Below are 24,022 nucleotides of genomic sequence, written 5' to 3' on the forward strand. Positions count from 1 at the left end.
GGGCTCCACTGGGACAGGGCAAGGGGGGGTCGACGCGACCCCAGGGCCCCAGCCCGAGCGGGATTCCAGGGACCATCCGTGATACAGTGAGGGGCCGGGAGGGGCCGGGGTGCCTAGTCCTCCCGCTGCAAGGCTTGCTCGGCGCTCCCGGAGCGCAGCAATCGGCGCCTGGGGCGGGCTCAGCCGCGAGGCATAAAGCAGCGCGGGCGGCGCACGGCGGGAGCGCAGCGGCCCCTGGCGCCTGGCCTCGCGGCGCGGCCAGTGCGGGCTGGGCCCGGCGGGCGGGCGGGAGGCCGGGGCGGGGCTGAGGGCGGGGCCCGGAGCGCGGCCGCCGGCGAGACCCGGACAGCGCGCGGGCGGTCGGGCAGGGAGGGCGGCCCTGAGGGCAGCAGCCCCCGCCCGCGTGTGCGCCCCTCTAGGCCCTCTCTCATCCGCGACCCCCACGCCGGGTGCCCCCGAGCCCCCACGCACACAGCCATGGTGGGTCGGCTGAGCCTGCAGGATGTGCCCGAGCTCGTGGACACGAAGAAGAAGGGCGACGGCGTCCTGGACAGCCCGGACTCGGGGCTGCCCCCCAGCCCCAGCCCCAGCCACTGGGGGCTGGCGGCTGCCGGGGGTGGCGTCGGCGGCGGGGAGCGCACGCCGGCCCCCGGGACGCTGGAGCCCGATGCGGTGGTGACCCCAGCAGCCCCGGTGAGTGGCCCCGCGCGGACTCCTTCCTTCCCCAGCCCACCCGCGACAGGCCCTGGGGTTTACCAGCGGTGGTGCCGCCCCGCCCGGGGCGCGCTGTCAATGCCACCACCCGCTCGTCGGGACGGCGTGGCCGTCCCTGGGAGCCCGGGGCGGGAGCGCAGCAAGAGCCTGGCCAGCTGGAGCCGGTGGCTGGAAAATTGTCATCGCCTGGGAGGCGCGGGAGCCCCGGGAGAGGCAAGCCGCCTCTCCTCCCTTCGAGGTGGCTGCTCCTGGGGCTGCCAGGCTGCGGTTCAGCCACATTCCTGCTTGGGCGGGGCGGTTGGGGCTCCCGGGATACCGACAGGGAAATCCAGCCTTTCCCCGACCGTGGGCCCAACACCCCGCGGGCTTTGCCCATCTCAGGCGGCCCCAAGACCTGCCTCCTCTTGGCAGCTCCGGGGCAGGGGTGTGCCCTGGGCTTCTCCATTCAGAGAGAAATCTGGGCCAGCCTTGGGGACCTTTTAAGAAGACTCACTCCATCAACCTCCAGCTTCCTTGGTGGCCCCCGTTGTCCTGAACACCTAACCCAGCTGGTGTCTTGTACTTAGTAGATGGGAAGCCTTCAGGTGGCAGGAACTTTTACTCTTTTTAATTTAAAACTTATTTTAAAAGAAACCAAACTCCACCAAGTCTATTTTGCCTTAGGAATCGCTCAGACGTGGATGTGTGTTGCTTTTACCGACAGCTCGGAGGCCACATCCTGTCTACAGTTGAAGCTCAAAGTGGGGCTTGGAGATAGGTGTTTTCCACCCTGTCCCCTGGGGTGAAGTAGTTAGTGGCAGCATTGTTCTTAAGGTCCCAAGAGCTTTGATGGTGCTGTACTAGAACCCTCAGAGGCCTCAGTGCATTTCCTCATTTCCATTTCAAGGCTACTGCATTCAACTTAGCCTTGGGAGCTTTCCCTTTCTGGCTGTTTCTAGCCTATCTTCCACCTTCCTTGACCACAGGCTAGACACATGGTGGTGCCTCTGAGACCCTCCTCTCTGCCTGGCATGCACACGGCCTCTTACCTCTCTCAAAATTCTACTGTCACCTTTTCTGGGAAGCCTTCCTTGATGCTTCCCAGAGCCTTGCTAAAGTCTCTGGTATAGTCTTCATTCTCTAGTGGCACCAAGTATGTGGGTCTGTCATAACCTCTGCCACCCTGCCCCAACCCCATCCTACACAGGAAGCAAGGTGGAGCCCAGGCAATATGTGTGGTGTGGGCAGGCTTGAAAGCAGAGAAGGCAGAGTCAAGAGAAGGGCATGGTCAGGTGGATGTCCTGTGAGTGCTGGAGAGCACTCACACTCCTCCTGGTGGCTTTGTCATCCCCCACTCCCCAGGACTGCCTGGGAAGTGCCCCTACTATTGGGGGCAGAGAGCTAGGAGCAGAGCAGGGCCCACTGTCACTATCTGGAGGTTGTTTTCAGAAGGTCTGCGGCAGCCAGTGCATATACCTCACGCACCCCTTCCAATCCACTGACCTTGTTTCAAACTCACATCCCTCCCCCAGTCTGGGCCCCACCCACACCCAGGAGCTAGACCCTCAGGACCCAGTGCCTCTCTCTGCCTTGGTCCCCTTAAGCTTTTGTATTTCCATTCTACACCCCACTTGACTTGACACTTTGTCCTGGTAATACAATAAGGGTCTCAGGGCCAGCCTGAGAAATGATTACCTCCTTCTGTCATGGAGGACCTGGGGGCAGGACTGCCACCTCCACACCCTGGCACAAGTGTAGATCCTTCTCTCAAATTAGGCAAAGAAAATGACAGATCTCAAGACACCAGGGAATACAGAAGGCTGCCGAGGTCAAACTCTGCTCTGTGCTTATCTTTGCACGTAGACCACAAAAGCCCTAATTCCAGCAAATTGGGTGACTAGGGCGGAACTGTCTCCTGATGAGTCAGAGTGCCCAGTGCCTTGACCAGGTGGAGATGCTTACCCTCCAGGAAGGCTGTGCTCTGGGGCGTGGAATGTTCTGGGTGGTGGAGGTGATGTGGAGAACTGTTGGTGACCCTCTAACAGATGAGGCTCCCAGTTAGCCAGAGCTGAGCGTTAGGTGGTGTGAATGTGATGGCCCTGAGGCAAAAGAGGGGGCGAAGTGGGAGGGAGTCTTCAGTTTTAAAAAGAATCCCTGCTTCAGTCTTTCTGGAGTGTTGCTGAGACAATGATAGAGGGGGTGCCACATAATTGAGGGTTCTGAAGAGTTAAGCTCCAGTTCATGGAGGCTTCCTCACCACACGGCTGCTGCTGTGGTACGGCGGCTCCTGGGTCTGGCTAGCATCCTGTTGCTGAGCTCCTGTCTCTTTTCTGCCTTTCACAAAACTGCAGTGGTAGAAGGGGTGCAGATAAGGTAACGGGGCATGTGGCATGATTCTTTTGAGGGCACAGAATACTTTCAGGATCGACCTGGGATTTGAATTTGAGCCTCCTGGCTCCTTGTCCAGTGCTCTTCCTAGGCTGTGGGTCAACCCTTCCCTGGTGTACCCAGGATGAGGGACACAGATCACAGTGGGGCCATCAGCTGGAGGCTCAGAGGCAAGGCCTTCAGTGGGATGTGTCCATTGGCCTGTGGTAGCTCTAACGACCTTCTTTTCTTTTCTGGAAGAACCCAGCCTCTCTCCCCAGCACCCTGGCTGTCAGCTGCTCACCAAGGCTGTGCCCCCTGTCCTTTGGCGAAGGTGTGGAGTTTGACCCCTTACCACCAACGGAAGTAAGGTAAATATAGCAATCCCTGAGTTTATTTCCTCTTTTTTCTTTTTCCTATTACTGGGGATTGAATCCATAGATGTTTTACCACTAAGCTACATCCTCAATCCTTTTTATTTTTTATTTTGAGACAGGATCTTGCTAAATTACTAAGGGTCTTGCTAACTTGCTGAATCTGGCCTTAAACATGCAGTCCTCCTGCCTCAATCTCCTGAGTCACTGGGATTACAGGCCTGTGCCTCTGTGTCTGCCTGATCCTTTGACTTTATTTCTTAAATTTTCAATTTTTTATTCCAGACATAATTTCCTGTTATTTAAGAATTTATTAATTATGCAAATATGACAAATACTATTGATAGTTTGGTGGGTACTCTTTTTTAAAAATATTTTTTAGTTGTCATTGGATCTTTTTAATTTTATTTACTTAATATGTGGTGCTGATGATTGAACCCAGGGCCTCACACATGCTAGGCAAGCGCTCTACCACTGAGCCACAACTCCAGCCCCATTGGTGGGTACTCTTTAGGAATTTTTTCTAATGTTCTAATCAATTAAATAGATACCTTTTTACAATAAAAATTAGATCATATGATACATAAAGTTCTGCAGCTTGCTTTATGTGCTTTATATCTCATGGCTATTGGATGTTAAAAATTTTGCTGAATATTAATTCAACTTTCCTGGAGCTGCCTCTCCACCTGCACCCCATGCTCTGACCCCTCTTCAAGGTGCTGTAACCTTGTCTCATGTTACAATGTCACCGGACAAATGCCAGCCTTCCTCCAGAATGATCTCATCCAGGATTATCTGGGGGCAAAGATTCTCGGGGAGACTCCTTTAAAGATATATCATTTTTTAGAGAAAGGAATCTTACTTTTGGTGACTGGTGGTTTTATAGTTGGAGTTTCAGTTGCATTACACAAAGGGCCCTTTGATGTGGAACAAAGAGGGGTTCATCAGTTTTGAGGTGAGCAGTTTAAAACGCCTTTTATTCCTGTGGAGCTTGTATTTCCAACAAAACAAGGACGTGGCTTCATGATATTAGCTTCTACCAGCATCTTAGCTACTTGCCCAAAGAACAGACCTTTCCATCCAACTCACAGAAAAGAATTCTGGTTCTCAGTCACCCGATGGGCGTAAAAGCTGTTTGATGCATCTGTGTTAACTTTTAAATTACCAAAGGACTTAAAAAACAATGAAGTACCTGAGGAATGTAAATGGTAACTTATTTATGGAAATTAAGATTGCAATTGGTTTTCACTGATAAGGTCAGGTCCCTAAGTCCCTAGGTTTGGGAGGTTTCTAAAACAAAGGCTAAGGTGGACCACATACTAGGTCTGGTATAGCCAAGCTTCCAGAATCAGCATTCAGGAGTTCTGGTTTTTTTCCTTTTCTCATTAAAGAACCAGTTGATCCCTTGAGGGGACAGAAGCTGCTTATAAATAGAAGAGTAGAATCTACTTTGTTCTATAAGACAGTCATTAAGCAACAGAAATTCATTCAGAGAAAGGTCCCATTAGGTAATTTTTAAAAATATTTTTAAGTTGTAGATAGACACAATACCTTTATTTTTATTTATTTTTATACCTTTATATTTTATTTTTTATACCTTTATATTTATTTTTATGTGGTGCTGGGGATTGAACCCAGTGCCTCACACATGCTAGGCAAGCACTCTGCCTCTGAGCTACAACTCAGTCCTCCATTAGGCAATTTTGTCTTTGTGTGAACATCATAGAATGTTTTCCCACAAACTAAGAAGGCTATGATGTCTCAGGCCATGCAATCTCAGGGGGTCCACTGTCATATGTGGGGCCATTGTTGACCGAAATGTCGTTAAGTGGTACACGACTGTAATTACACTGACAGCACTTGCTCAGTGTTGACACTCTGCCCCTTTATTGAGTAACCTTTACAGAAAGAGGAAACCGAGACTTGGACAGGTTAAGTATCCTGACTGGGGGCTCCAGGCCTAAGTTAATGGGAACAGAATCCAGGGGCTCTGGCCTGCAACGGGAAACATTGAGCACAGGGAATACTTTGGAACCTTGCACATCTATCTACCTTCAAGTCCCCATAATCCAGTCAATCAATCCATCAATCCCAGCTCCTCCACTCAGTGGCACTGTAACCTTCATCTCTGGAGTTCACTTTCCACTCCCAGGGTTGTAGAGATTAAATTAGATCCTATGAATTCAAGTGCTTGGAATGCTAGTACCTGGCACAGAATAAGTACTTCATAAACTGTGCTGCTTCTTATTGACATTGGCAGGTCTCAGACTGGTATCCCACAAGAGATTCAGAGTCACAGTTGGGACCCTGTCCCCCTGGCTCAGAGGAACAACCTCATGCTGCCTGATTTGTCCCCCCTCCCCAGGTACACTTCCTCAGTCAAGTATGACTCAGAGCGACACTTCATTGATGATGTGCAGCTGCCACTGGGCCTGGCAGTGGCCTCCTGCAGCCAGACAGTCACCTGCATCCCCAATTGCACATGGCGCAACTACAAGGCTGAGGTGCGCTTTGAGCCCCGCCACAAGCCCACACGCTTCCTCAGCACCACCATTGTCTACCCGAAGTACCCCAAGACCGTCTACACCACCACCCTGGATTACAACTGCCACAAGAAGCTGAGGAGATTCCTGTCCAGCGTGGAGCTGGAGGCCACAGAGTTCCTGGGCAGCGATTGCCTCTCGGATGAATGCTGACTCAGAAGGATGGCTTGGGGTTGAGCCAGCTTTTCTGCTGCCTTGGTCCCCAGACCACCCTGGGCAAGTTGGGCGATGTTGCCCTTGCATATCATTCCAGCCCCAGAGTCGGACCAGGGGATACCTCTAAGCCCAGCCTGGGGAAAAAAAATCACTGCATCTTGCAATTATTGAGATACTTGGTTTTGTTTTTTTAATTTTCAAATTATCTTTCAAAGGAATATATTTCCTGGTTTGCTGCTTTAAAAGGAGTATATTTCCAGAGTTTCCCGAAAGTCTCGATTTGATGAAAAAAATAAAAAGAAAACCAGAGCAAAAGAAAATGGCAACAGTTTGAACCAGGGAGGGCGGAGGACCGCTCTTCCTCCACTGTCAGTGTGTCTGAAAAAAGAGCTTGGAAAAGTCCCTGGGACGGAAAAAGTGAGCTTTAAGACCTTCCAGCCACAGGTGTCTTCCCTGCTACTAAAGTGTAGCTGTTTCAGTAGGTCCTGATGCCCATATGTGTTCAATCTGGGGAGAGCTGAGTTTCATTCCATTCTTTATTTCCACTTCCATTTTTATTTCCTGTTAACCCAAACTTTTGGAATTCTCTCGATCTTCTTTTTTTTAATGATATGGAAAAACCACAAACCAAAATAAGAGATGCCTTAAAAATAAAACCCACTTCACTGCCCTCTCTCCTGTTTCAGAAGGTCAGGTGGAGAGATGGCCCAGTTTGGGGGCAGTGGCTTCCGTCTGTTCCCTGCAGGTGGGTTTCGGGCACAGGCTCTGGAGACATCCTTGCACACTTGGCATCTGATTCACATCTTGTGTAACTCTCTTGATATGGGGTTTCAAAACGACTTTCCCATTTTTTCATAAAGGAAAATATAGCAGAGGGCTCTTCTGAGAGAGATGGCATTTTAAAAGAATGCTTTGGAAAACATTTTTGGGACTCCAGGAGGGAGGTTTCCACTCAGGACTGACATGCCTAAGACCCATTACATCTGAAGAGACAGATGTAGATGTTTCTGGTGATCCAGCTCATCATGACTATCTCGATGGACCCAAGCTGAGGACTTTGGTGGTGTCAAAGTCGCAGAGAAATTGGGTCTAATGCAAAAAACGAGGAATCTTGCTTAACATCCTCTGAGGTTATGCTTCGGTGAATTTAGTGTAAGGAATCATGTCACAACTCTGACTTTACTGCCTGGCTACTGTAGCCAAAGTGGACATTTCTTTCCTGCCACCGTATAAAGGGAAGTGACCACCGTGGGGTTAAGTGTGAACTGAAGATGTTCCCGAGGCAACCTCAAGAGCTCAGCGGAGCCGCTGCAGCAGGGATGGTGCTGGGTGGGGCAGAGGTGGCACGAGGCTGCCCTTCCTCATCGGGCTCTCACCACCACTCCACCACCCCCAGCCCCAGCCCCAGCCCCAGATTCTTAGAATCTCCTGCCAGTCTCTGCAGGGCTGGAGTGTAGAAAGTGGCAGATGGACTTTCTTCCCCTAATTATTGGAAAAAACAAACCATACATATTTCCTTTGAATACATCCAAATTATGTCAAGTGCCCCAGGGTTACAGCGCTCTGTAAGCTCTGCCTCCTGCTATATCTCCAGGTTTTTATGGATGGCATCCTTGTGTCCTAAAAGCAAAACACTGAGAACTCTCTGGGAACCCTGGAGCCACAGCAGGGAGTTTTGTTATGATGAAAGCAGGTGCCATGATAATCGCTCTCATGTAAAGGACAGGAGCCCTCTTAGAACCATTGCATCTGGCGTCCTCTGCAGAGACAATGTCTGGTCTCTTATGCTCCTAACAAATGGGACACATCCCCAGATGGAACTTCAGTCAGCTTCATGGTCCCAAGTTTGCCAGGGAGCACCTCAGCTGGGATCCAGTGAGGAGTGTCACTTGGGGACCCCATGGTCTCTTCCACTGTGTACAGAGCAACAAATTACCACCTGCCTTTGGAGAGTAAATTCCACCACATTTATTGGTAAAAATGGATTTTCTATCTGATTTCTTAGTATCGATAAATAGTAAGTGTAATTTTTTAATTATGCTAGGAAAATTCCCAGAGCTTTGGGAGACACTTGGATGAGCTCTGAGGAACGCTGTGGGCAGGGCGACAGGGGACAGAATGTAGAAGAATGTGGCCTCTGAGGTTTTTTTGAGGGGTGCCCTCCTGAGATTTTTTTTCATCTTAGGGCATCGTGCAGAGTTCAGGCAAGTCACTCTAGGTGTGGAAAGAACCTGAACCTTACCAGTCAAGTAAGTCGAAGTGAGCGATGGTGGACGTGTAAGGCGCGTGGACAGGCGGGGTTTATTCACTAGGGAACCAGCTGGGGTTCTTTCTAAACCCTTTCCCCCCTTCCAAACCTGCTTTGCTGACTGTTGCAGAAATGGAAGCACATGGAGACACCCTGGAACTCTCCCGTGCGGATGAAATGCCACCAGCCCGTGGTGGAGTCATGTTAGTTTTCAGGGCGGAAGTGGTGATTTTTAAACTCAGTGATTAAAAGCAAACATTCCTAAGTGTGCCTGAGAGATACGGTTTGTTAACTAAAAAAGCTTTTCGCTCAGTCTCCTAAATTAGGGCTTTCATGTAATAGGATGATTTGTATTTTCAGAGGAAACTTGTTTTGCGTTCAAAGTACAGACTTTTAGAAAGACTGAACTCGAACAAGTATCTTCCCACTTGACATTTTTCCTATTTCTAACCTTAGGAAATCCAGAACAATGTTGAACAAAACTGTGTTTTAAATTTATGTCACCTCTGTCCCGTTCCATTCTGCTTTGTGACTTCTCCATTCAACAATAAATTATCTAAAAAATAAAACCGAGGGATGCTTCTGTTTCTTTAAAAAAAAAAATAAAATTATAATATTTGGTTAATCAGAGTGAGGAAAATAGCTCCTTGTCTTGAGCAATGTTAAGATCATTATATGTTTAACAGTGTACATTTGCGGACATGAGACAATTTCCTGGGGGCAGCTAGATACAGATAGTTTTAAGGGAATTTGTTTCTAGATTTGATGTGTACTCTTTCCCCAAATTTTCTTTTTCTTTTCTGCAGTGCTGGGGATGGAGCGCAGGGCTTCATGCATGCCAGGCAAGTGCTCTACCACTAAGCCCCAGCCCCAGCCCAATTCTTTCCTAAAATTGAAATTTTAAGAGATGCAGCCGTGATTGGAGATGTCAGGCCATTTCTCTTTTTTCCATCTCCCCTTCCAAATTGTCCTTTTTTTTCATTTTATAGAAGAAATCCATACTTCAGTCTAATTGGGAGAAGACTGCAGGAGTATACAGGGGACAGCAGAGAGGATATCTGCTCTAGAAGCTCACAGTTGGGGTTTCCTGTCTGTGTGAATCCTGAACGTAATTCCTTTAAGGATGACCAAGGATGAGGAGCAAAAATAGCTTGAGTTGGGCTGGGGTTGTGGCTCAGTGGTACAGCACTTGCCTGGTATGTGTGAGGCACTGGGTTTGATTCTCAGCACCACATGTTAATAAATAAAATAAAGGTCTGTCAACAACTAAAAACATATTTAAAAATAGCTTGAGTTGGGATGTTCTCCTTTCCAGGGTCTCACAAAGCAAGACAGGGGAGTGACGTCCTTTTTCACCCAGTGCTCACATCTCTTCAATCTCAGCCTATCATCTTCCCTGTGGGAAAGTCCTATAGGGAAGGAAAAGTAGTATCTTTTCCTTACCTGTTGCAAGGTTCATGGCTGAGAACCCTCTAACAAAAGACAGATTAACAAGAGAAAAGCCTACTGACTGATTTAATGGCAGCTTCACATGACACAGGAGCCTTTGGAAAGAGACCTGTGTGTTTTTATGGAGAGTTGTGCAGAAGTTAGGTTGGAGAGAAACGGGTCTGATCTGATGGTAATAAACTAGGGAGGGAATGCTCCTTGCCAGGCCTGTTTGTTCTGTTTCCTTTTGGCAACTCCATGTGACATTCTTTCCCTGGGTGGGGCAAAAGGCAGGACACCTGTCACAGGAGGGTCTTCAGGGCAGAGAGAGAAGGTTAGAGAGTGACTCTCTGAGGTTTTATAGCCTGCCTCTGGGGAGAAGGAGAAAGGAAAGGAATTCTAGTTTCATGGCCTGCCTCAGGGTAGGAAGCAGAGAGGGAAGATCAGAGAGACCTTTCTACTTTGTGTTTTCTCCATTTCTTGCAGCTTAAATTATGCAGCATACCTATAGGTTCTGTATTTTATATATATATATATATATATATATATATATATATATATATATATATATATATATAGTTAGACACAATACCTTTATTTTTTTAATATTTATTTTTTAGTTTTAGGTGCCACAATATCTTTATTTTATTTTTATGTGTGCTGAGAATCGAACCCAGTTCCTCATGCATGCGAGCGCTCTACCACTTGAGCCACATCCCCAGCCCGCAATACCTCTATTTTATTTATTTATTTTTATGTGGTGCTGAGGATGAACCCACACGTGCTAGGCGGGTGCTCTACTGCTGAGCCACAACCCCAGCCTCAAGGTTCTATATTTTGAGGTAGAATTTTCTTCACCCTATCAGTTTCTTTGGGCAAAGCAAAGAGAGGCCCCCAACTGGGAGCATGGAGCACACCTGTAATCCCAGCTGCTAAGAGACTGAGGCAGGAGGATCCCAAGTTTAAGGCCAGCCTTGGCAACTCAAAATAGAAACAAAAATATACAGGGCTGAGGATGTAGCTTAGTCATAGAGAGCTTGCCTAGCATGTGAGAAGTTTTGGATTCCAGCCCCAGTACTGGGGAGAGAAAAAGGAAGAAAGAAGAGAAATGGAGGCCCTTTATTTCATTTAAGCATCAAGTGGAAAGCTCTAAGCTCTATTTGCTTATCTTTTGAGTTATGAATCAAAAATAAATATGCCCTAAGAATACATGGTATCATTTCTGTGACTTTTTTTTTTTTTTAAGTCAGGGCTGGGGCATAGTTCAGGGATAGAGCTCTTACCTAGCATGCACAAGGACCCACGTTCCATCACCAGCATGGCAAAAATAAATAAATTTTAAAAATAAGTTAAAAAACCAGCCTCTTCCAAATAGAAATTAAGTCTTATTTGGTTGATTGGGGTGACAATGAGGACTAATTTTGCCAATTAGTTTATATGGTATAATACATGGCCAAAATGAATTGGCTCATCCAGCAGCTCCAAAATTGCACAGGAACTCCCTCCCACCCGCTGCTCCCTTGCACTGGGTGCTCTACCACAGAGCCTCAGCCCTGGCCCTGACCTTTAACTCAGTATGCATAAAAGGAGTCACAAAACAAATAAGCCTACTGTGGAAAACTGTGTTTGCTTTTTTTTTTTTTTTTGGAGGTATAGGACACACATACCACTGAGCTATATCCCAGCCCTTTTAATTTTTTTTTTGTTTTGAAACAGGGTCTCCCTAAGTTGCTGAAGCTGGCCTTGAACTTGTGATTCTCCTGTTTAGTATAGTAGCTGGGCTTACAGGAGAATGCACCTGGCTAGGAAAACTAACCTGCATAAGATTAAAGCTAGAAGTGTGTGTGTGTGTGTGTGTGTGTGTGTGTGTGTGTGTGTAACCAGGAGTGGGTTGAAACTAATAATGTTTCAAATCCCCTGAACTCTTCTAAGCATATCACAAAGCTGGTGCCCCCAAGAGAAAGAGTAATAGGTATAATTAACAACATTATGATAAATCTTAGAAAGCCTTTGTGGTTAAACTCAGAAATTTAAGAAATGCATAGCTCTGTAGATTGGGTAGCAGTTCCTATTGCAAAAAATACCTCTTTTCAAAATGAAATTCTGATAATTTTATTTTTATATAATCACTATCATGTGCTTTGTTTTGTCACTATTTCCCAACTTGTTTTCTGAGGAATACAAATAAGATTTTACAGTGAGAGAACTTTAAGGAAATGAAAAACCAAGCAAGGTTCTGGGGTTGTGGCTCATTGATAGCACACTCGTCTGGCATGTGTAAGGTACTGGGTTCGATCCTCTGCACCACATAAAAATAGATAAAATAAAATAAAGGTATTGTTTCCATCTACAACTAAAAAACAAAAATTAAAAAAAAAAGAAAAACCAAACAATACTAAATACATTACATGCAGGGCTCCTTGAAACCATGTAAAAGGCCAGTATCTTCTAAATAGAAATTAAATCTTATTTGACTGGGATAATAATGAGTACTAATCTTACCAATTGGTTTATGTGGTGAAACTTTGTCATGAAATGAACTGGCTAATCAGCTGTTCTGAATAGTTTTTTTGTTTATTTGTTGTATTTTGTTTTGAGGCAGGATCTCCCTAAGTTGCTGAGGCTAGCCTAGAAATTGCAATCCTCCTGCCTCAGCCTCCTGAGTCCCTAGGATTGCAAGTATAACCCACTGTACCCAGCAGCAGTTCCAAAATTTTAAAGGAAAACTTTTTTTTTTTTCTCCCCAGTACTGGGCAACCACCAACAAAGTTACAGTGTCAGAGAGCAGTGAGCATCTATTTCTTGCTTAAAATATATATATAGGTCTGGAAGGGCAGTTCTGCCCCCAGGGGAGGTGTTGAGTTCAGGTCTGTTCCATTTGACTTTGAGGTAAGCTAGAGAACTGGCTTAGGTCATATCCTTCTACAGGCGAAAGTCCAAAGCTCACCGAGAAGCAAGTAGAAATATCCAACCCCATTTAAGGCCTGCACCAGAAACTACACCCTGAAACCTTCACCCATTTTCTATTGGCCAAAGCACGTTACATGGCCAAACAGCGTCAGTGAGTCAGAGAACCATACTTCTCCCATGTTTGTGGGCAGAAACAGTGACTACTTCCTGTATAATAAGTTATGCTCAATTGGATGTAGTGGCACACACCTGTTACTTGGGAGGCTGAGGCAGGAGGATTGCAAGTTCAAAGCCAACTTCTAGGCCCAATTTTGCAAGGCCCTCAGCAATTTTGGGAGACTCTATCTCTAAATAAAATATGAAAAGGGCTGGGGATGTGGCTCAGGGGCTGAGTGTACTTGGGTTCAATCCCAGGTACCAGAAAATAATAATAAAATAAAAAGGGTGGAGGTAGCTCAGTGGCAGAGTGCCCTTGGGATCAATCCCCAATACCAAAAAAATAGTGGGGGGGGCAGTTACAAAATCCAAACCCATACCAGATATTTAATACAGAGAACTGCTTACAGAGATTGGAAAGAGAAACCAGGACACTGAATCAGAGCCCAGGTTATTAGTAACCGTGAGAAACAACTCCCATGCCCATTGCCTCTTATGGCCATTTCCACCTATTTAGAAAAACAAGAAAAAGATGAGGAAATGAAACCCACAGTAAGAGGAAGGAAGGAAATAATAAAGATAGGAGTAGAAATCCACAAAATAGAAGCAGACAAACAGGGCTGGGTGGGGGTGCAGCTCAGTGGTTCAGCACTTGCCTAGAATACAGCAAGGCCCTAGGTTCAGTCCCCAGCACTGCAAGAGAAAAAAAGAAATTGACAAATAATTATGAAAAATTCAGAAGCAGAAATTTGATTGTTTGAAAACATTGAAAAAAAACTGATAAGTTTCAGCTTGATGGATCAAGAAATAGAAATCACAAATTACCAACATGATGAAAGGCATAGAGTCTCAAGCTGGGTGTGGTATATGCCTGGAGCCCCAGCTCCAGGAAAGGCTGAGGTGCCTCCCAGAAGTTAAGTCTGACCTTGGCAACATAGCATGACCCTGTCACGGAGAGAGTGGTCTTATGCATGTTGAAAATGTATAATTTTATAAACAACTTTATTAACTATATTTAATTTTATAAACAGATTTTTTAAATATTTATTTTTTATTTGGAGTTGGACACAATACCTTTATTTCACTTATTTATTCTTATGTGGTGCCGAGAATTGAACCCAGGGTCTCGCACGTGCGAGGCGAGCATTCTACCGCTGAGCCACAACCCCAGCCCCAAATTTTATAAACAATTTTATTAGACAACTTAGATAAAATAGAAAAATTCCTTGCAAAAAAACTTCCTATCAGACTGATACAAGGCAAAATTCTAAAAATCTGAAAAAAAAATACCATGCACTCATAACACACAAACCAGGCACATAAATATACATATATTAGCAACTCAGGATCATAAGTTCAAGGCCAGCCTCAGCAACTTAGGCCCTAAGCAACTTTGCAAGACCCTGTCTCAAAATTAAAAAACAAAACAAAAAAACTGGCAAGAGACACTTTTTTGTGTCCTGTTTTCCATCTATATATACTTTATGAAATGTCTGTTCAAATCTTTGGCCACAGTGTTATTTGGAAATTTAATGTTGACTTCAAAGAGCTCTTTACTTATTCAGGACACAAGTCTCTTGTCATGTGTGAATGCTATTGTCTACTCCATGAGCTTCCTCTTTTCTTTTTCTCTGTGGTGCCTGAGGTCCAACACAGGACATCAGTATGTGAGGCAAGCACTATCATTAGTCATTAGTCCAGGTCTGGCACTCCTTCTTATTTTCTTAATGGAGTTTTAATTTGATGAGCAAATTTATTATTTTTCTTTTATGATTATTCTATCATATAATTGTTATATGCTCCTAAAAATTAGAAAATACATACCAGCAAAAACAGAAATCACCCACATTCTTCTCAGAGATAAACTGTCATTAATTTTGGGGGGAAGAACTGGATCTTTCGATGGTATACGGTTGCACTAGTCTATGGGAAAATATCGCTTTTAGATGGTGGCACTGTAAATATTGTTTTCAGCCTCACAGTAGTGTAGGCGTGGAATCAGCCATCTGGTTCTGAGCCGACATTGTTTTTTTCTTTACGTCTGCTGGCTTCTTTTTATTAATATTTATTTTTTAGTTTTAGGTGGACACAATATCTTTATTTTTTATTTTTCAAAAATATGTCAATATTTTATTTTTATGTGGTGCTGAGGATCCAACCCAGTGCCTCATGCATGCTAGGCAAGCGCTCTGCCACTGAGCCGCTACCCCAGCCCTGCTGGCTTCTTTTTCAGAATAAGAATTCGGGGCTTTTGGTGTGTCCAACCAATTGCTGCTAATTACAAATTACCGTCCTCCTGTGTTTAGCTCATTAAGCTGAAGAAGTACAATTAACAGGATGTTCCCAGAGCCAGCTCAAGGCCCCTCCACCCACCTACAGGAGTTCTAACAGAGGCTCCAAAACAGGTAATCTATTTTTTCTTAGTTTTTTTTTTGTTTGTTTGTTTGTTTCTGTGGTGCTGGGGATCAAACCCAGGGTGCTATACCACTGAGCCACATTCCCAGCCCATTTAATTTTTTATTTTGAGGCAGGGTCTCACTAAGTTGCGCAGGCTGGCCTTGAATTTGTTATCTTCCTGCCTTAGCAGCCGGAGTCACTGAGCTTATAGGAGTGCACCACCACACTGCTGCTTCTGCTTCTGCTTCTTCTTCTTCTTCTTCTTCTTTTTTTAAATATTTTTGTTTTAGTTGTAGTTGGACACAATACCTTTTTTTTTTTTTTTAATGTGGTGCTGAGGATGGAACCCAGCACCCTGCACATGCCAGGCAAGCGCTCTACTGATGAGCCACAACCCCAGCCCCATCCACCCTGCTTCTTGAAAAAGTAGTTTAAATGAATTTTGTGTGTGTGTGTGTGTGTGGTCCTGGGGATTGAACCCAGGGCCTTGTGCAGGCGAGGCAAGCACTCGACCAACTGAACTATATGTCCAGCTTCTGAATGAATTTTTTCACTCATTTTTGGAGTTTACTTGCATCTATTTAGTTTCACGATGGGGCAGGGGTGACTACAGTAAAACATACCACAGTAAAAGGACAAAGGCCAGGAGAGAAGGGGACACACTGCCAGAACCCAGGCTAAGATGAGCAGCTATTACTGAGAACAGGACTTAGTCCTGAGCTTCCTTATGAGCAAGACCAAAATGAAAAGCAGCCTGTGTAACCATAACTAGCATAAGGGCATGAGCTTCCAAAGAAAGGAGCTTACTCCTGGAGCTAAGCTCCGAGAGGACTCTACCCCTGCCTGCAGCTATATTAGGGGCATGAAATTCAAGATCCACAAATTCTCCCCGTGTTGTTTCCTGTCTGGCCTTCGGGAAAGCCAGGAGGGCAATTAGTGATCCAGTGGGATGGGTACATGCAGTATGTGAGCCCAAATGCCTAGGTTCAAATCCCAGCTTCACCATTTTTTAGCTGTGTGAACTTGGGCAAGTCACCTACACTCTCTATAAAATAGGGATAATAAGAGTTTTGTCCTAGGGATGTTGTTAGGCTTAAATAAATTGATGTGTGCAAAGCTTAGAACAATACCTGGCATGAGTTAAAAGCTATACAAGTGTTTATTGTTTTAATTATCTTTTGGCTTGTAATTTTACTCCCAAGAATGTATCCAAAGCACTGGAAAATTGCACTCAGATGGGCATATAAGGATATTCACTGCAGAATTGTTTAGAAGAGTCAAAAAAAAATGCGGGCTGGGCAATATAATCCCAGCAATTTGGGAGACGGAAGCAGAAGGATTGCAAGTTCAAGGCCAGACTCAGCAACTTAGCAAGGCCTTCAGCAACATAGCGATTCCCTGTCTCAAAAAATAAAAAAGGCTAGGGATGTAGCTCAATGCTAAAGTGCCCCTGGGTTTAATTGCCAGTACATTAAATAAAAAAAAAATCCAATAGGAAACCAATTAAATGTCCACAAATAGAAGATTGAATAAATAGTCCATATATAATGCAATACAGGCAAGCAGCAAGCATCTCAAAATGTGATATGGATGTCAATTTAGTGATTTGGAAAAATGTCCATGCCATATTTTTAACAGAATTGTTAAAAAAATAATGTATTTATTAATGTCCCATGAATTTTGTTTTCCTATGTGTAGATGTAATAACAGAAAAGGACTGAAAGAAAGGAAACCAAACCGATGAGGCTATTGCTTTCCAAATGGTGGGACTATCAGGTGTCTTAAAAACTTTTTTTCCTTACCTTTATTTCCTAATTTGCCTGAAACATTCATGTATTTCTGATGTGGTTTGAAAAGTAAAACCTGAGTGTAGAATTTCACACAGCTTCTGGTGATCAGATTTAAGAGTAGAGAAATTAAAGTGAAGTGGTCCGTCTTTTAGACCAGGTTGGAGAACTGGAAAGTCTGAGTTAAAAACCTGCCACAATTTCATGGATGCTGGTAAAGACAAGAGATTCTTGGGTCTGAGATAAAGGATGATTTATTAGTCACAGCAATAACAGTAGGCAGAATACTAGCATTTGCACTGGGTTCTGCAGTTTCATTTCCCATGGGGTGAAATAGAGAGGTTCTTAGGTTATAGGAGGGGAACGCTAAGTTTAAGAACCAGAACCTTCTAGAACAGGTAGTAAGCAAATCTGCTCTTTGCTCTGGAGGAAGACACCATCTTTGTCTTCCAAAGCTGTTTATCATACAAAAATCCTTCAAAAGATAGTTTGGAACAAAAGTAACCAGTTATTATCCTCACAAGACATGCAGAAACATGAGAATTCCCTTTGGGGAATTGTTTCCTAACAATCAGAGCTTCTCAAATTTAATGTGTATACAAATCAGCCAGGGATCTTGTTCAACGACAGGTTCTGATTCAGTAGGTCTGGTTGGGTGGGGGACCCAAGAGTTTGCTGACAAGGGTGTTTCTACCTAGCTCCCAGGTCATGTTGGTGTTGCTAGTTCCAGAAGCATACTTTGAGCAGCAAAGACACCCATCCTCAAAGGCAAGGCATGGGTAGTAGCTGCAGGCTGAGGCTGCTGGGCAGAGCCCGGAGTGCTGGTCTGAGATCTTGTGACTGAATGGGAATGGCTGAATGAGGTAGGATCCTTTCCAGTGGTGACCAGAGGGGAACATGTCAATGGTTTCAAAGGCTGGATTTGACCATGAACAAGTACACAGTATGGCCGGGATGGCTGAGGGAGTTTTCCTATCACCCCAGGGTCTGTCCAGGCCAGTTGGTGGGTATTCCTACTTCCCCAGGGAGCTTCTCTGCCAGCTATAGTTCCAGGACTGACCCTCTCCTTCCGATACACCCACCCAGCACCAGCAACCAACCCTATTGACAAGCCCTGTTCAGCTGCTTTGATCTCTCTTTTGCCATTGTTCTGAGCTCTGGCAGTGTGTGAGCGCCCGCCTAGGCTGCCTGTCTTAGGCACTGGCACAGTAATGAAGAGCAGGATCTCTGGAATCAGCGGACCTGGGTTTAACATCCCAGCTTCTCAGTCCCTGTGTGACCTTGAGCAAGTCCCTTTCCCACTCTGTGCTGATTTCCTTGTGTGCAACTGGGTATCTAACATCCTTGTACCTTGATGATTATTATGTGGATGAAGTAAAATCATGTATGATATTCTCTAGCTTCATTTATTTACCAGCAAATGCCATAATTTCATACTTCTTTAAGGTTGAGTAATATTCCATTGTGTATATATTTACCACAGTTTCTTTATCCATCCATCTGCTGAAGGACACCTAGGTTGGTTCCATAGTTTAACTACTGTGAGTTGAGCTTCTATAAACATAGACCAACAGTATAGAATAGAATACAATATCTAATCCATATAAATACAAATATCTCATACTAGACAAAGGCACCAAAAACATTCACTGGGAAAAAATATAGCCTATTCAACAAATAGTGCTGGGAAAACTGGAAATCCACATGTAACAAGTTGAAATTAAACCCCTGTCTTTCACCCTGCATGAAACTCAGCTCAAAGTGGACCAAAGACTTAGGCACTAGAACAGAGACCCTGCACCCACTCCAGAAAAAGTAGGCCCAAATCTTCTCTGTGTCAACCTAGGATTTGAATTCCTTAACAAGACTCCTACAGTGCAAGAGGTGAAAGAACTTATAAACAATAAAATGCCATAAAAATATTACACTTACAATTAAGATGGGAGATACAAAACATACGCCAGGAAAACACAGTACAAATAGGTAGGTGTAGCTCCTGGGATGCGCACAGTGAGGAGAAGCCATGAAGCTTTTTCTCCTCCCCAGCTTTACTGGGAAGGGAATAAGGAATCTGAAGAGGCCCATTCAGTCCAACCTAGCTCTGAACTGGCCCCACAGTGATCTCAGCCCTATAGGACACAGTGTCACTTCTAGAAATAAATTTTAAGGTCCTCCAAACACCAGGAGTGGGTGTCTGTGGTGCTTGTTTAAAATATGGCTTTTTTTTTTTTTTTTAATTCGGTATTGGGGATTGAACCCAGGGGGACTTCATCACCAGCACTTTTAATTTTTTAATTTTGAGACAGGATCTCAATGAATTATTGAGACTGGCCTCATACTTGTGATCCTCCTGCCTCAACCTTGCATGTTGCTGAAATTACAGGTGTGCACCACTGTGCCTGGCAAAATGTGGCTTCCTATGACAAGCTTGGGGTCTGGATTTTCCAGCCCTCAGATGAGAGTTGAGGCAGCTTGCTGAGAGCATGGCTGGTGGTGAGGGAAGAGGCCAACTGTTTCAACTGGACATTTTAGCTGTGTAAAAAGAAAGAAAGAAAAGTAAAAATGATCCCCAAATTTAGTGACTTAAAACCACTTTATTAAACTGGGTGTGGTGTTGCATGTTTGTAATCCCAGCTCCTCAAAGGCTGAGGGGGGAGTAAGTGCATAGTTTGCCTTGGGGTTCACTCTTGGTGTATGTTCTATGGTTTGGATAAATGCAAGATGACATGTGTCCACCGTTGTAGTAGCCTACAGAATAGTTTCACAGCTCCCTCAAACACTCATTCATTCCCTCCCCACCCCCCAAACACAGTATTTTTTTATAACCTCCTCTTGCAAAGAGCATCCCATCATTTTTGCTGTGTTTTCTTCATTAGAGTCAATAGGTTCAGCCCACATTAAAGAGAAGGGTGTGAGTAGCCAAGCAGAGATCATTGGGGGTCTCACCCGGCAATCTGTCCTGCAGTGGTGCTGGCTCTTGAGGCTCACACAGGACTGCTTGTTCCCAGGTCTCCAACCCCTGCTGATGTGCATATGAAGTGCCAATATCTACCTCTCTGCTCACGCTGGGGGTCTCATAGTGAGAGGGTGCACATCCTAGCTGTGCTGGGATGTCTTAAGGGCTCAAGCCCAGCTCTAGGCTTCACCAAATTCAGTACAAACCATCAACCCATTATTATTACTAACCAGGGCCTTCTGCTCCCAAGCGGCTCATGGACCTCAGGTTTAGACATTATTTATTTTCAGTTAGTAGATTTCCTGGCATTGGCCAAGGGTCAGTGGTTCCGGAGATAAGCATGCAGTCAATCCAGATCACTTAACTCCTATCATATAGGCCACTCCTATGACCTTTGATCAGGCCTTTAGAAAAATGAATCAGAGGCAGGGGTTGTGGCTCAGCAGTAGAGCACTTGCCTAGCACATGAGGCGCCCTGGGTTCGATCCTCAGCACTACATAAAAATAAATAAATAAAGGTATTGGGTCCACCTACAACTAAAAAATAAATATTTTTTAAAAAAGAAAAATGAATCAGTTTTAGGGAAGGTGTGATGGTGCACACCTATAATTTCAGCCATGTGGGAGGCTGAGGCAGGAGGATCACAAGCTCCAAGTCAGCCTCGGCAATTTAACGAGGCCCTAAGCAACTTAGTGAGAACTTGGTTCAAAATAAAACATTTTTTAAAAAAGGCTGGGGGTATTGCTCAGTGGTAAAGTGCCTCTGGGTCCAATCCCCAGTACTGCCAAAAAAAAAAAAAATCATTCATCTGGAGGGCAATGGACCAGTCTCTGTCTACTTGGCTCTACGGAGTCAGGCTGCATAGGTTCTGCTTAGCTTCTACGACAATCTGTTCAGCTCATGCAGCCAGTGGGCGTGGACCTCGGACTTCCCCATCACACTGGAGGTCTATCTGTCTGTCAGCCACCACAGACTCCATTTCCCTGGCTGTTGTGATTAGCTCACTGATGAGCACACAATCCTCGCCAGGCCAGAGACCTTCTCTGGGGTTGATATGGACACTGGGTAGGGACACAGGAGTAAATCTTTTCTTTATAGGACTATAAGGATGTGGCCACCTTTGACATCCTGTGGTAAGAACTCACCTGAAAGTGAAGCTAATAGAGAGGCCACAGAGGTGGAGAGATGTGGAGACTCTGATTCGATAGTGTGACCTGGATCTAGCTAATGCCTGAAGCCACAGACAATGCTGGGCCGTTAGTTTTTTGTTTTGCAATAGCAGAGGTTGAAGCCAGGGCATTCTGCCACCAAGCCACATCCCGGGCCCTTGAACTTACAACCCTCCTGCCTCAGCCTCCCGAGTAGCCAGGATTACAGGTATGGCCACCGTGCCTGGCTGGACTGTTAGCCTTATAAGTAAATCACTCCCCTTTCTAAGCGAGTTCTCATAGTGATTTCTGTTCTTTGCTACTGAAAGAGCCCTTGGATACAGCCTGGGTGTGAGGAAAATACTAACAATTTCTAATCCAAGGCATTTGGAGTTGGAGCCGCTTCTGTTCTCCCTGGAGCACTAAGCCCTTCCCGCTTCTCCATCTTTGTCTTAAACACAGGCTCCCATTTGGTGCCAGGCTCCAAGTGGGCACTGTCTTGTGGGGTTCCAAAGGCCCCTGCCTGGAACACTAGACTTTTGCTTCATTCCTCCTACATCCTCTCTATTCCAGACCCCTGTAATTTGTCGTGTGGCCTGTTAGAATGGTAAGTTTGTCATCCACTGAAGTCACATTTCTTTGTGAAACTCACCCTTCAGTGAGGTGTGGTCTTCACCAGCCCCAGGCCAGCCTCTCCAGTGGCTGTGTAGCTGGGCCAGCCTGAAACATCATTGGTCAAAATTCTTGGGCTAGATGGAGTGCCTTCAGGGTGCCAGGCGCCATGTTAAGTGCTGGATATAATGACAGCATTTGGTTCTCATAACATGAAGGAAAAACCAAGGCTCAGAGAAGTTAAGCAATTTGCCTGAGGTGACAAAGCACATGGTGGAGAAGAGAGGAAGCCTGATCTAACATCAAAGCTCATCATCTTAGCTCTGTGCTTCCTGTTGCCAGGTCCTGAGCTGCTTCCCTCCTCCCTACCTCTCCACTATGATGTCCGACTTCATCTCAGGCACAGAGCAATGGAGTCAGTGTTCTAGGGACTGAGACCTCTGAATCCAATGGCAAAAGGAGAGAGAGGACTTGGTGTTTATGAGCTGGGGGAAGGCAGAAGGCAGTAAGGGAGAACACCAGGGAGATCTGGCCAAAGTCACTAACTTGGTTCTCCAGTATCCCCAAGATGGGTTTGCGGAATCACACTAGTGAGTCTCTGTGCTTCCACATCCGAGAGAAAACACACGACCTTCTGAGTTTGGCTGATTTCACTTAACGTAATGCCCCCAAGTTCCATCCGTTTTCCTGCAAATGACATAATGTCATTGGAACAATTAACTTCTATGGAAAAAGGGGCTTTGCTGCATAATTAAAGGTCTTCAGATGGGCAGATCATCCTGGGCTCTCCTGATGGGTCTGTAAGCGCAGCCATTATTATCTTTATAAGACAGAGACTTGACTGCAGGAGAGACAGGAGGTGGTGTGGTAATAGAAACAGGGAGACTGAAGCTGCTGCACTGCTGACTTTGAAGATGAAGGAAGAGGCCGCAAGCCAAGAAATGCAAGATATGCGGCTCTACAAGCTAAAAAAATGCAAGGAAATGAAGTATCCTATGGAATCCCCAACAGGCTGCAGCAGTGCCAAAACCTTGGCTCTGGCCCATTGAAATCTAGTGTGGGCTTCTGACCCCCAAAACTGTAGAACTGCTTCATGTTCTTTTAAGCCACTGAGTCTGTGGTCATTTGTTACAGTAACAACAGAAAATCATGACCTAACATTCTGACTCCCCCACTCCAAAAAAAAAAAAAAAAGAGCTTATAACCTTAGCCACTATCCCAGAATGATGCCCTATCTCGTGGCAGGAAGACCACCACAGGCCACCTCTCCCACCCCTCACCACCCTCGGAAGATTTTGCTAAGCTGCCTTGGGCCCTCTTCAGGTCTGTCGGGCCCTCCGACTCCACCATGCAGCACATCCCCAGCCACCACCCGGGGAGGTGGATCTGGAGGGCACATGAGATGACAGCTGCTCCCTGCTGGCCATCTTTACCTGGATACCTGGGACTTCAGCAGGGTCACGTGGCTGGGCATGCACTCACTTCCTGTTCCCCTACTCTCCATGGACAGTGGAGAGGACAGGCCCAGTCTCAGCACAGGGAAGGCCATTCCTGTCTGCTTCAGGGTCCCTGCCAGGCCTGGCTGCTCACCATTTTCCAGGGCAGGAGAGGACTCTTCTAAAAGTTCCTTCAGAATATTTTGCCAAATGACAAAAACATGGAAACTCTGTAACTGGATTTTTAAGGCAGGGTGAGAAGAGGGATGCTGGGAGCTAAAGGCCAACGGGATCAAGACGGGAGCTTCGCTCAGCTTTCAAATAAGCGCCCTGTGGGGCTTAGTATTGGTTTCAACCTGGCTCGTGTACACTATATGCTCAACTATCCCAGAACATTCGAACCCTTTGGAAGGCGGAACCTCTTCTTAGACCTCCACTCTGCCCCTCGCAGGGAGCTGATGCCAACCCAGAGATCACCCCTAACCTTTGGACCCATCCATTTGCCTCTTGTGCCTGAAAGCAACTTCTCATAACTTAGGCAGGCTTCCAGGCACACACAGTGCGGCAGACTAGAAATGCCAGGGAATTGGCACCCCTTGTCCAGGACCAGCCTTCAGCCAGTGCCTTCAGGAAGAATAATACCCGAGCTCCCACGCTCAAATGTGATACTTCTGAGATCTGGGTTTTGAATTGTTTCCCAGTGCCTCCCATGGGACTAAGCTCCAGGTGCTGAGGGTGAAAGGTAGCTTAATGCTGATCCCTGGACTGGCTGCCTCCCTTCCCCACTATCCTTTTCTTCCACACACCAAT

General features: G+C 45.7%; 1 protein-coding gene across 1 annotated transcript; it reads left to right on the plus strand.

Annotated features, from left to right (window-relative positions):
- The first annotated feature begins 324 nt into the window (after positions 1-324).
- Positions 325-8,950, plus strand: Rflnb (refilin B). The gene is made up of 3 exons (XM_046447016.1): positions 325-693; positions 3,322-3,431; positions 5,800-8,950. The coding sequence occupies exons 1-3, from the start codon at positions 478-480 to the stop codon at positions 6,128-6,130; spliced, it is 657 nt and encodes a 218-aa protein (XP_046302972.1). The 5' UTR covers positions 325-477; the 3' UTR covers positions 6,131-8,950.
- The last annotated feature ends 15,072 nt before the right edge of the window (positions 8,951-24,022 follow it).

Source organism: Marmota monax, unplaced genomic scaffold (assembly GCF_021218885.2).
Source record: "Marmota monax isolate L192 unplaced genomic scaffold, Marmota_monax_Labrador192_F-V1.1 WCK01_AAM20220418_F8-fsc00138, whole genome shotgun sequence".
NCBI lineage: Eukaryota > Metazoa > Chordata > Mammalia > Rodentia > Sciuridae > Marmota > Marmota monax.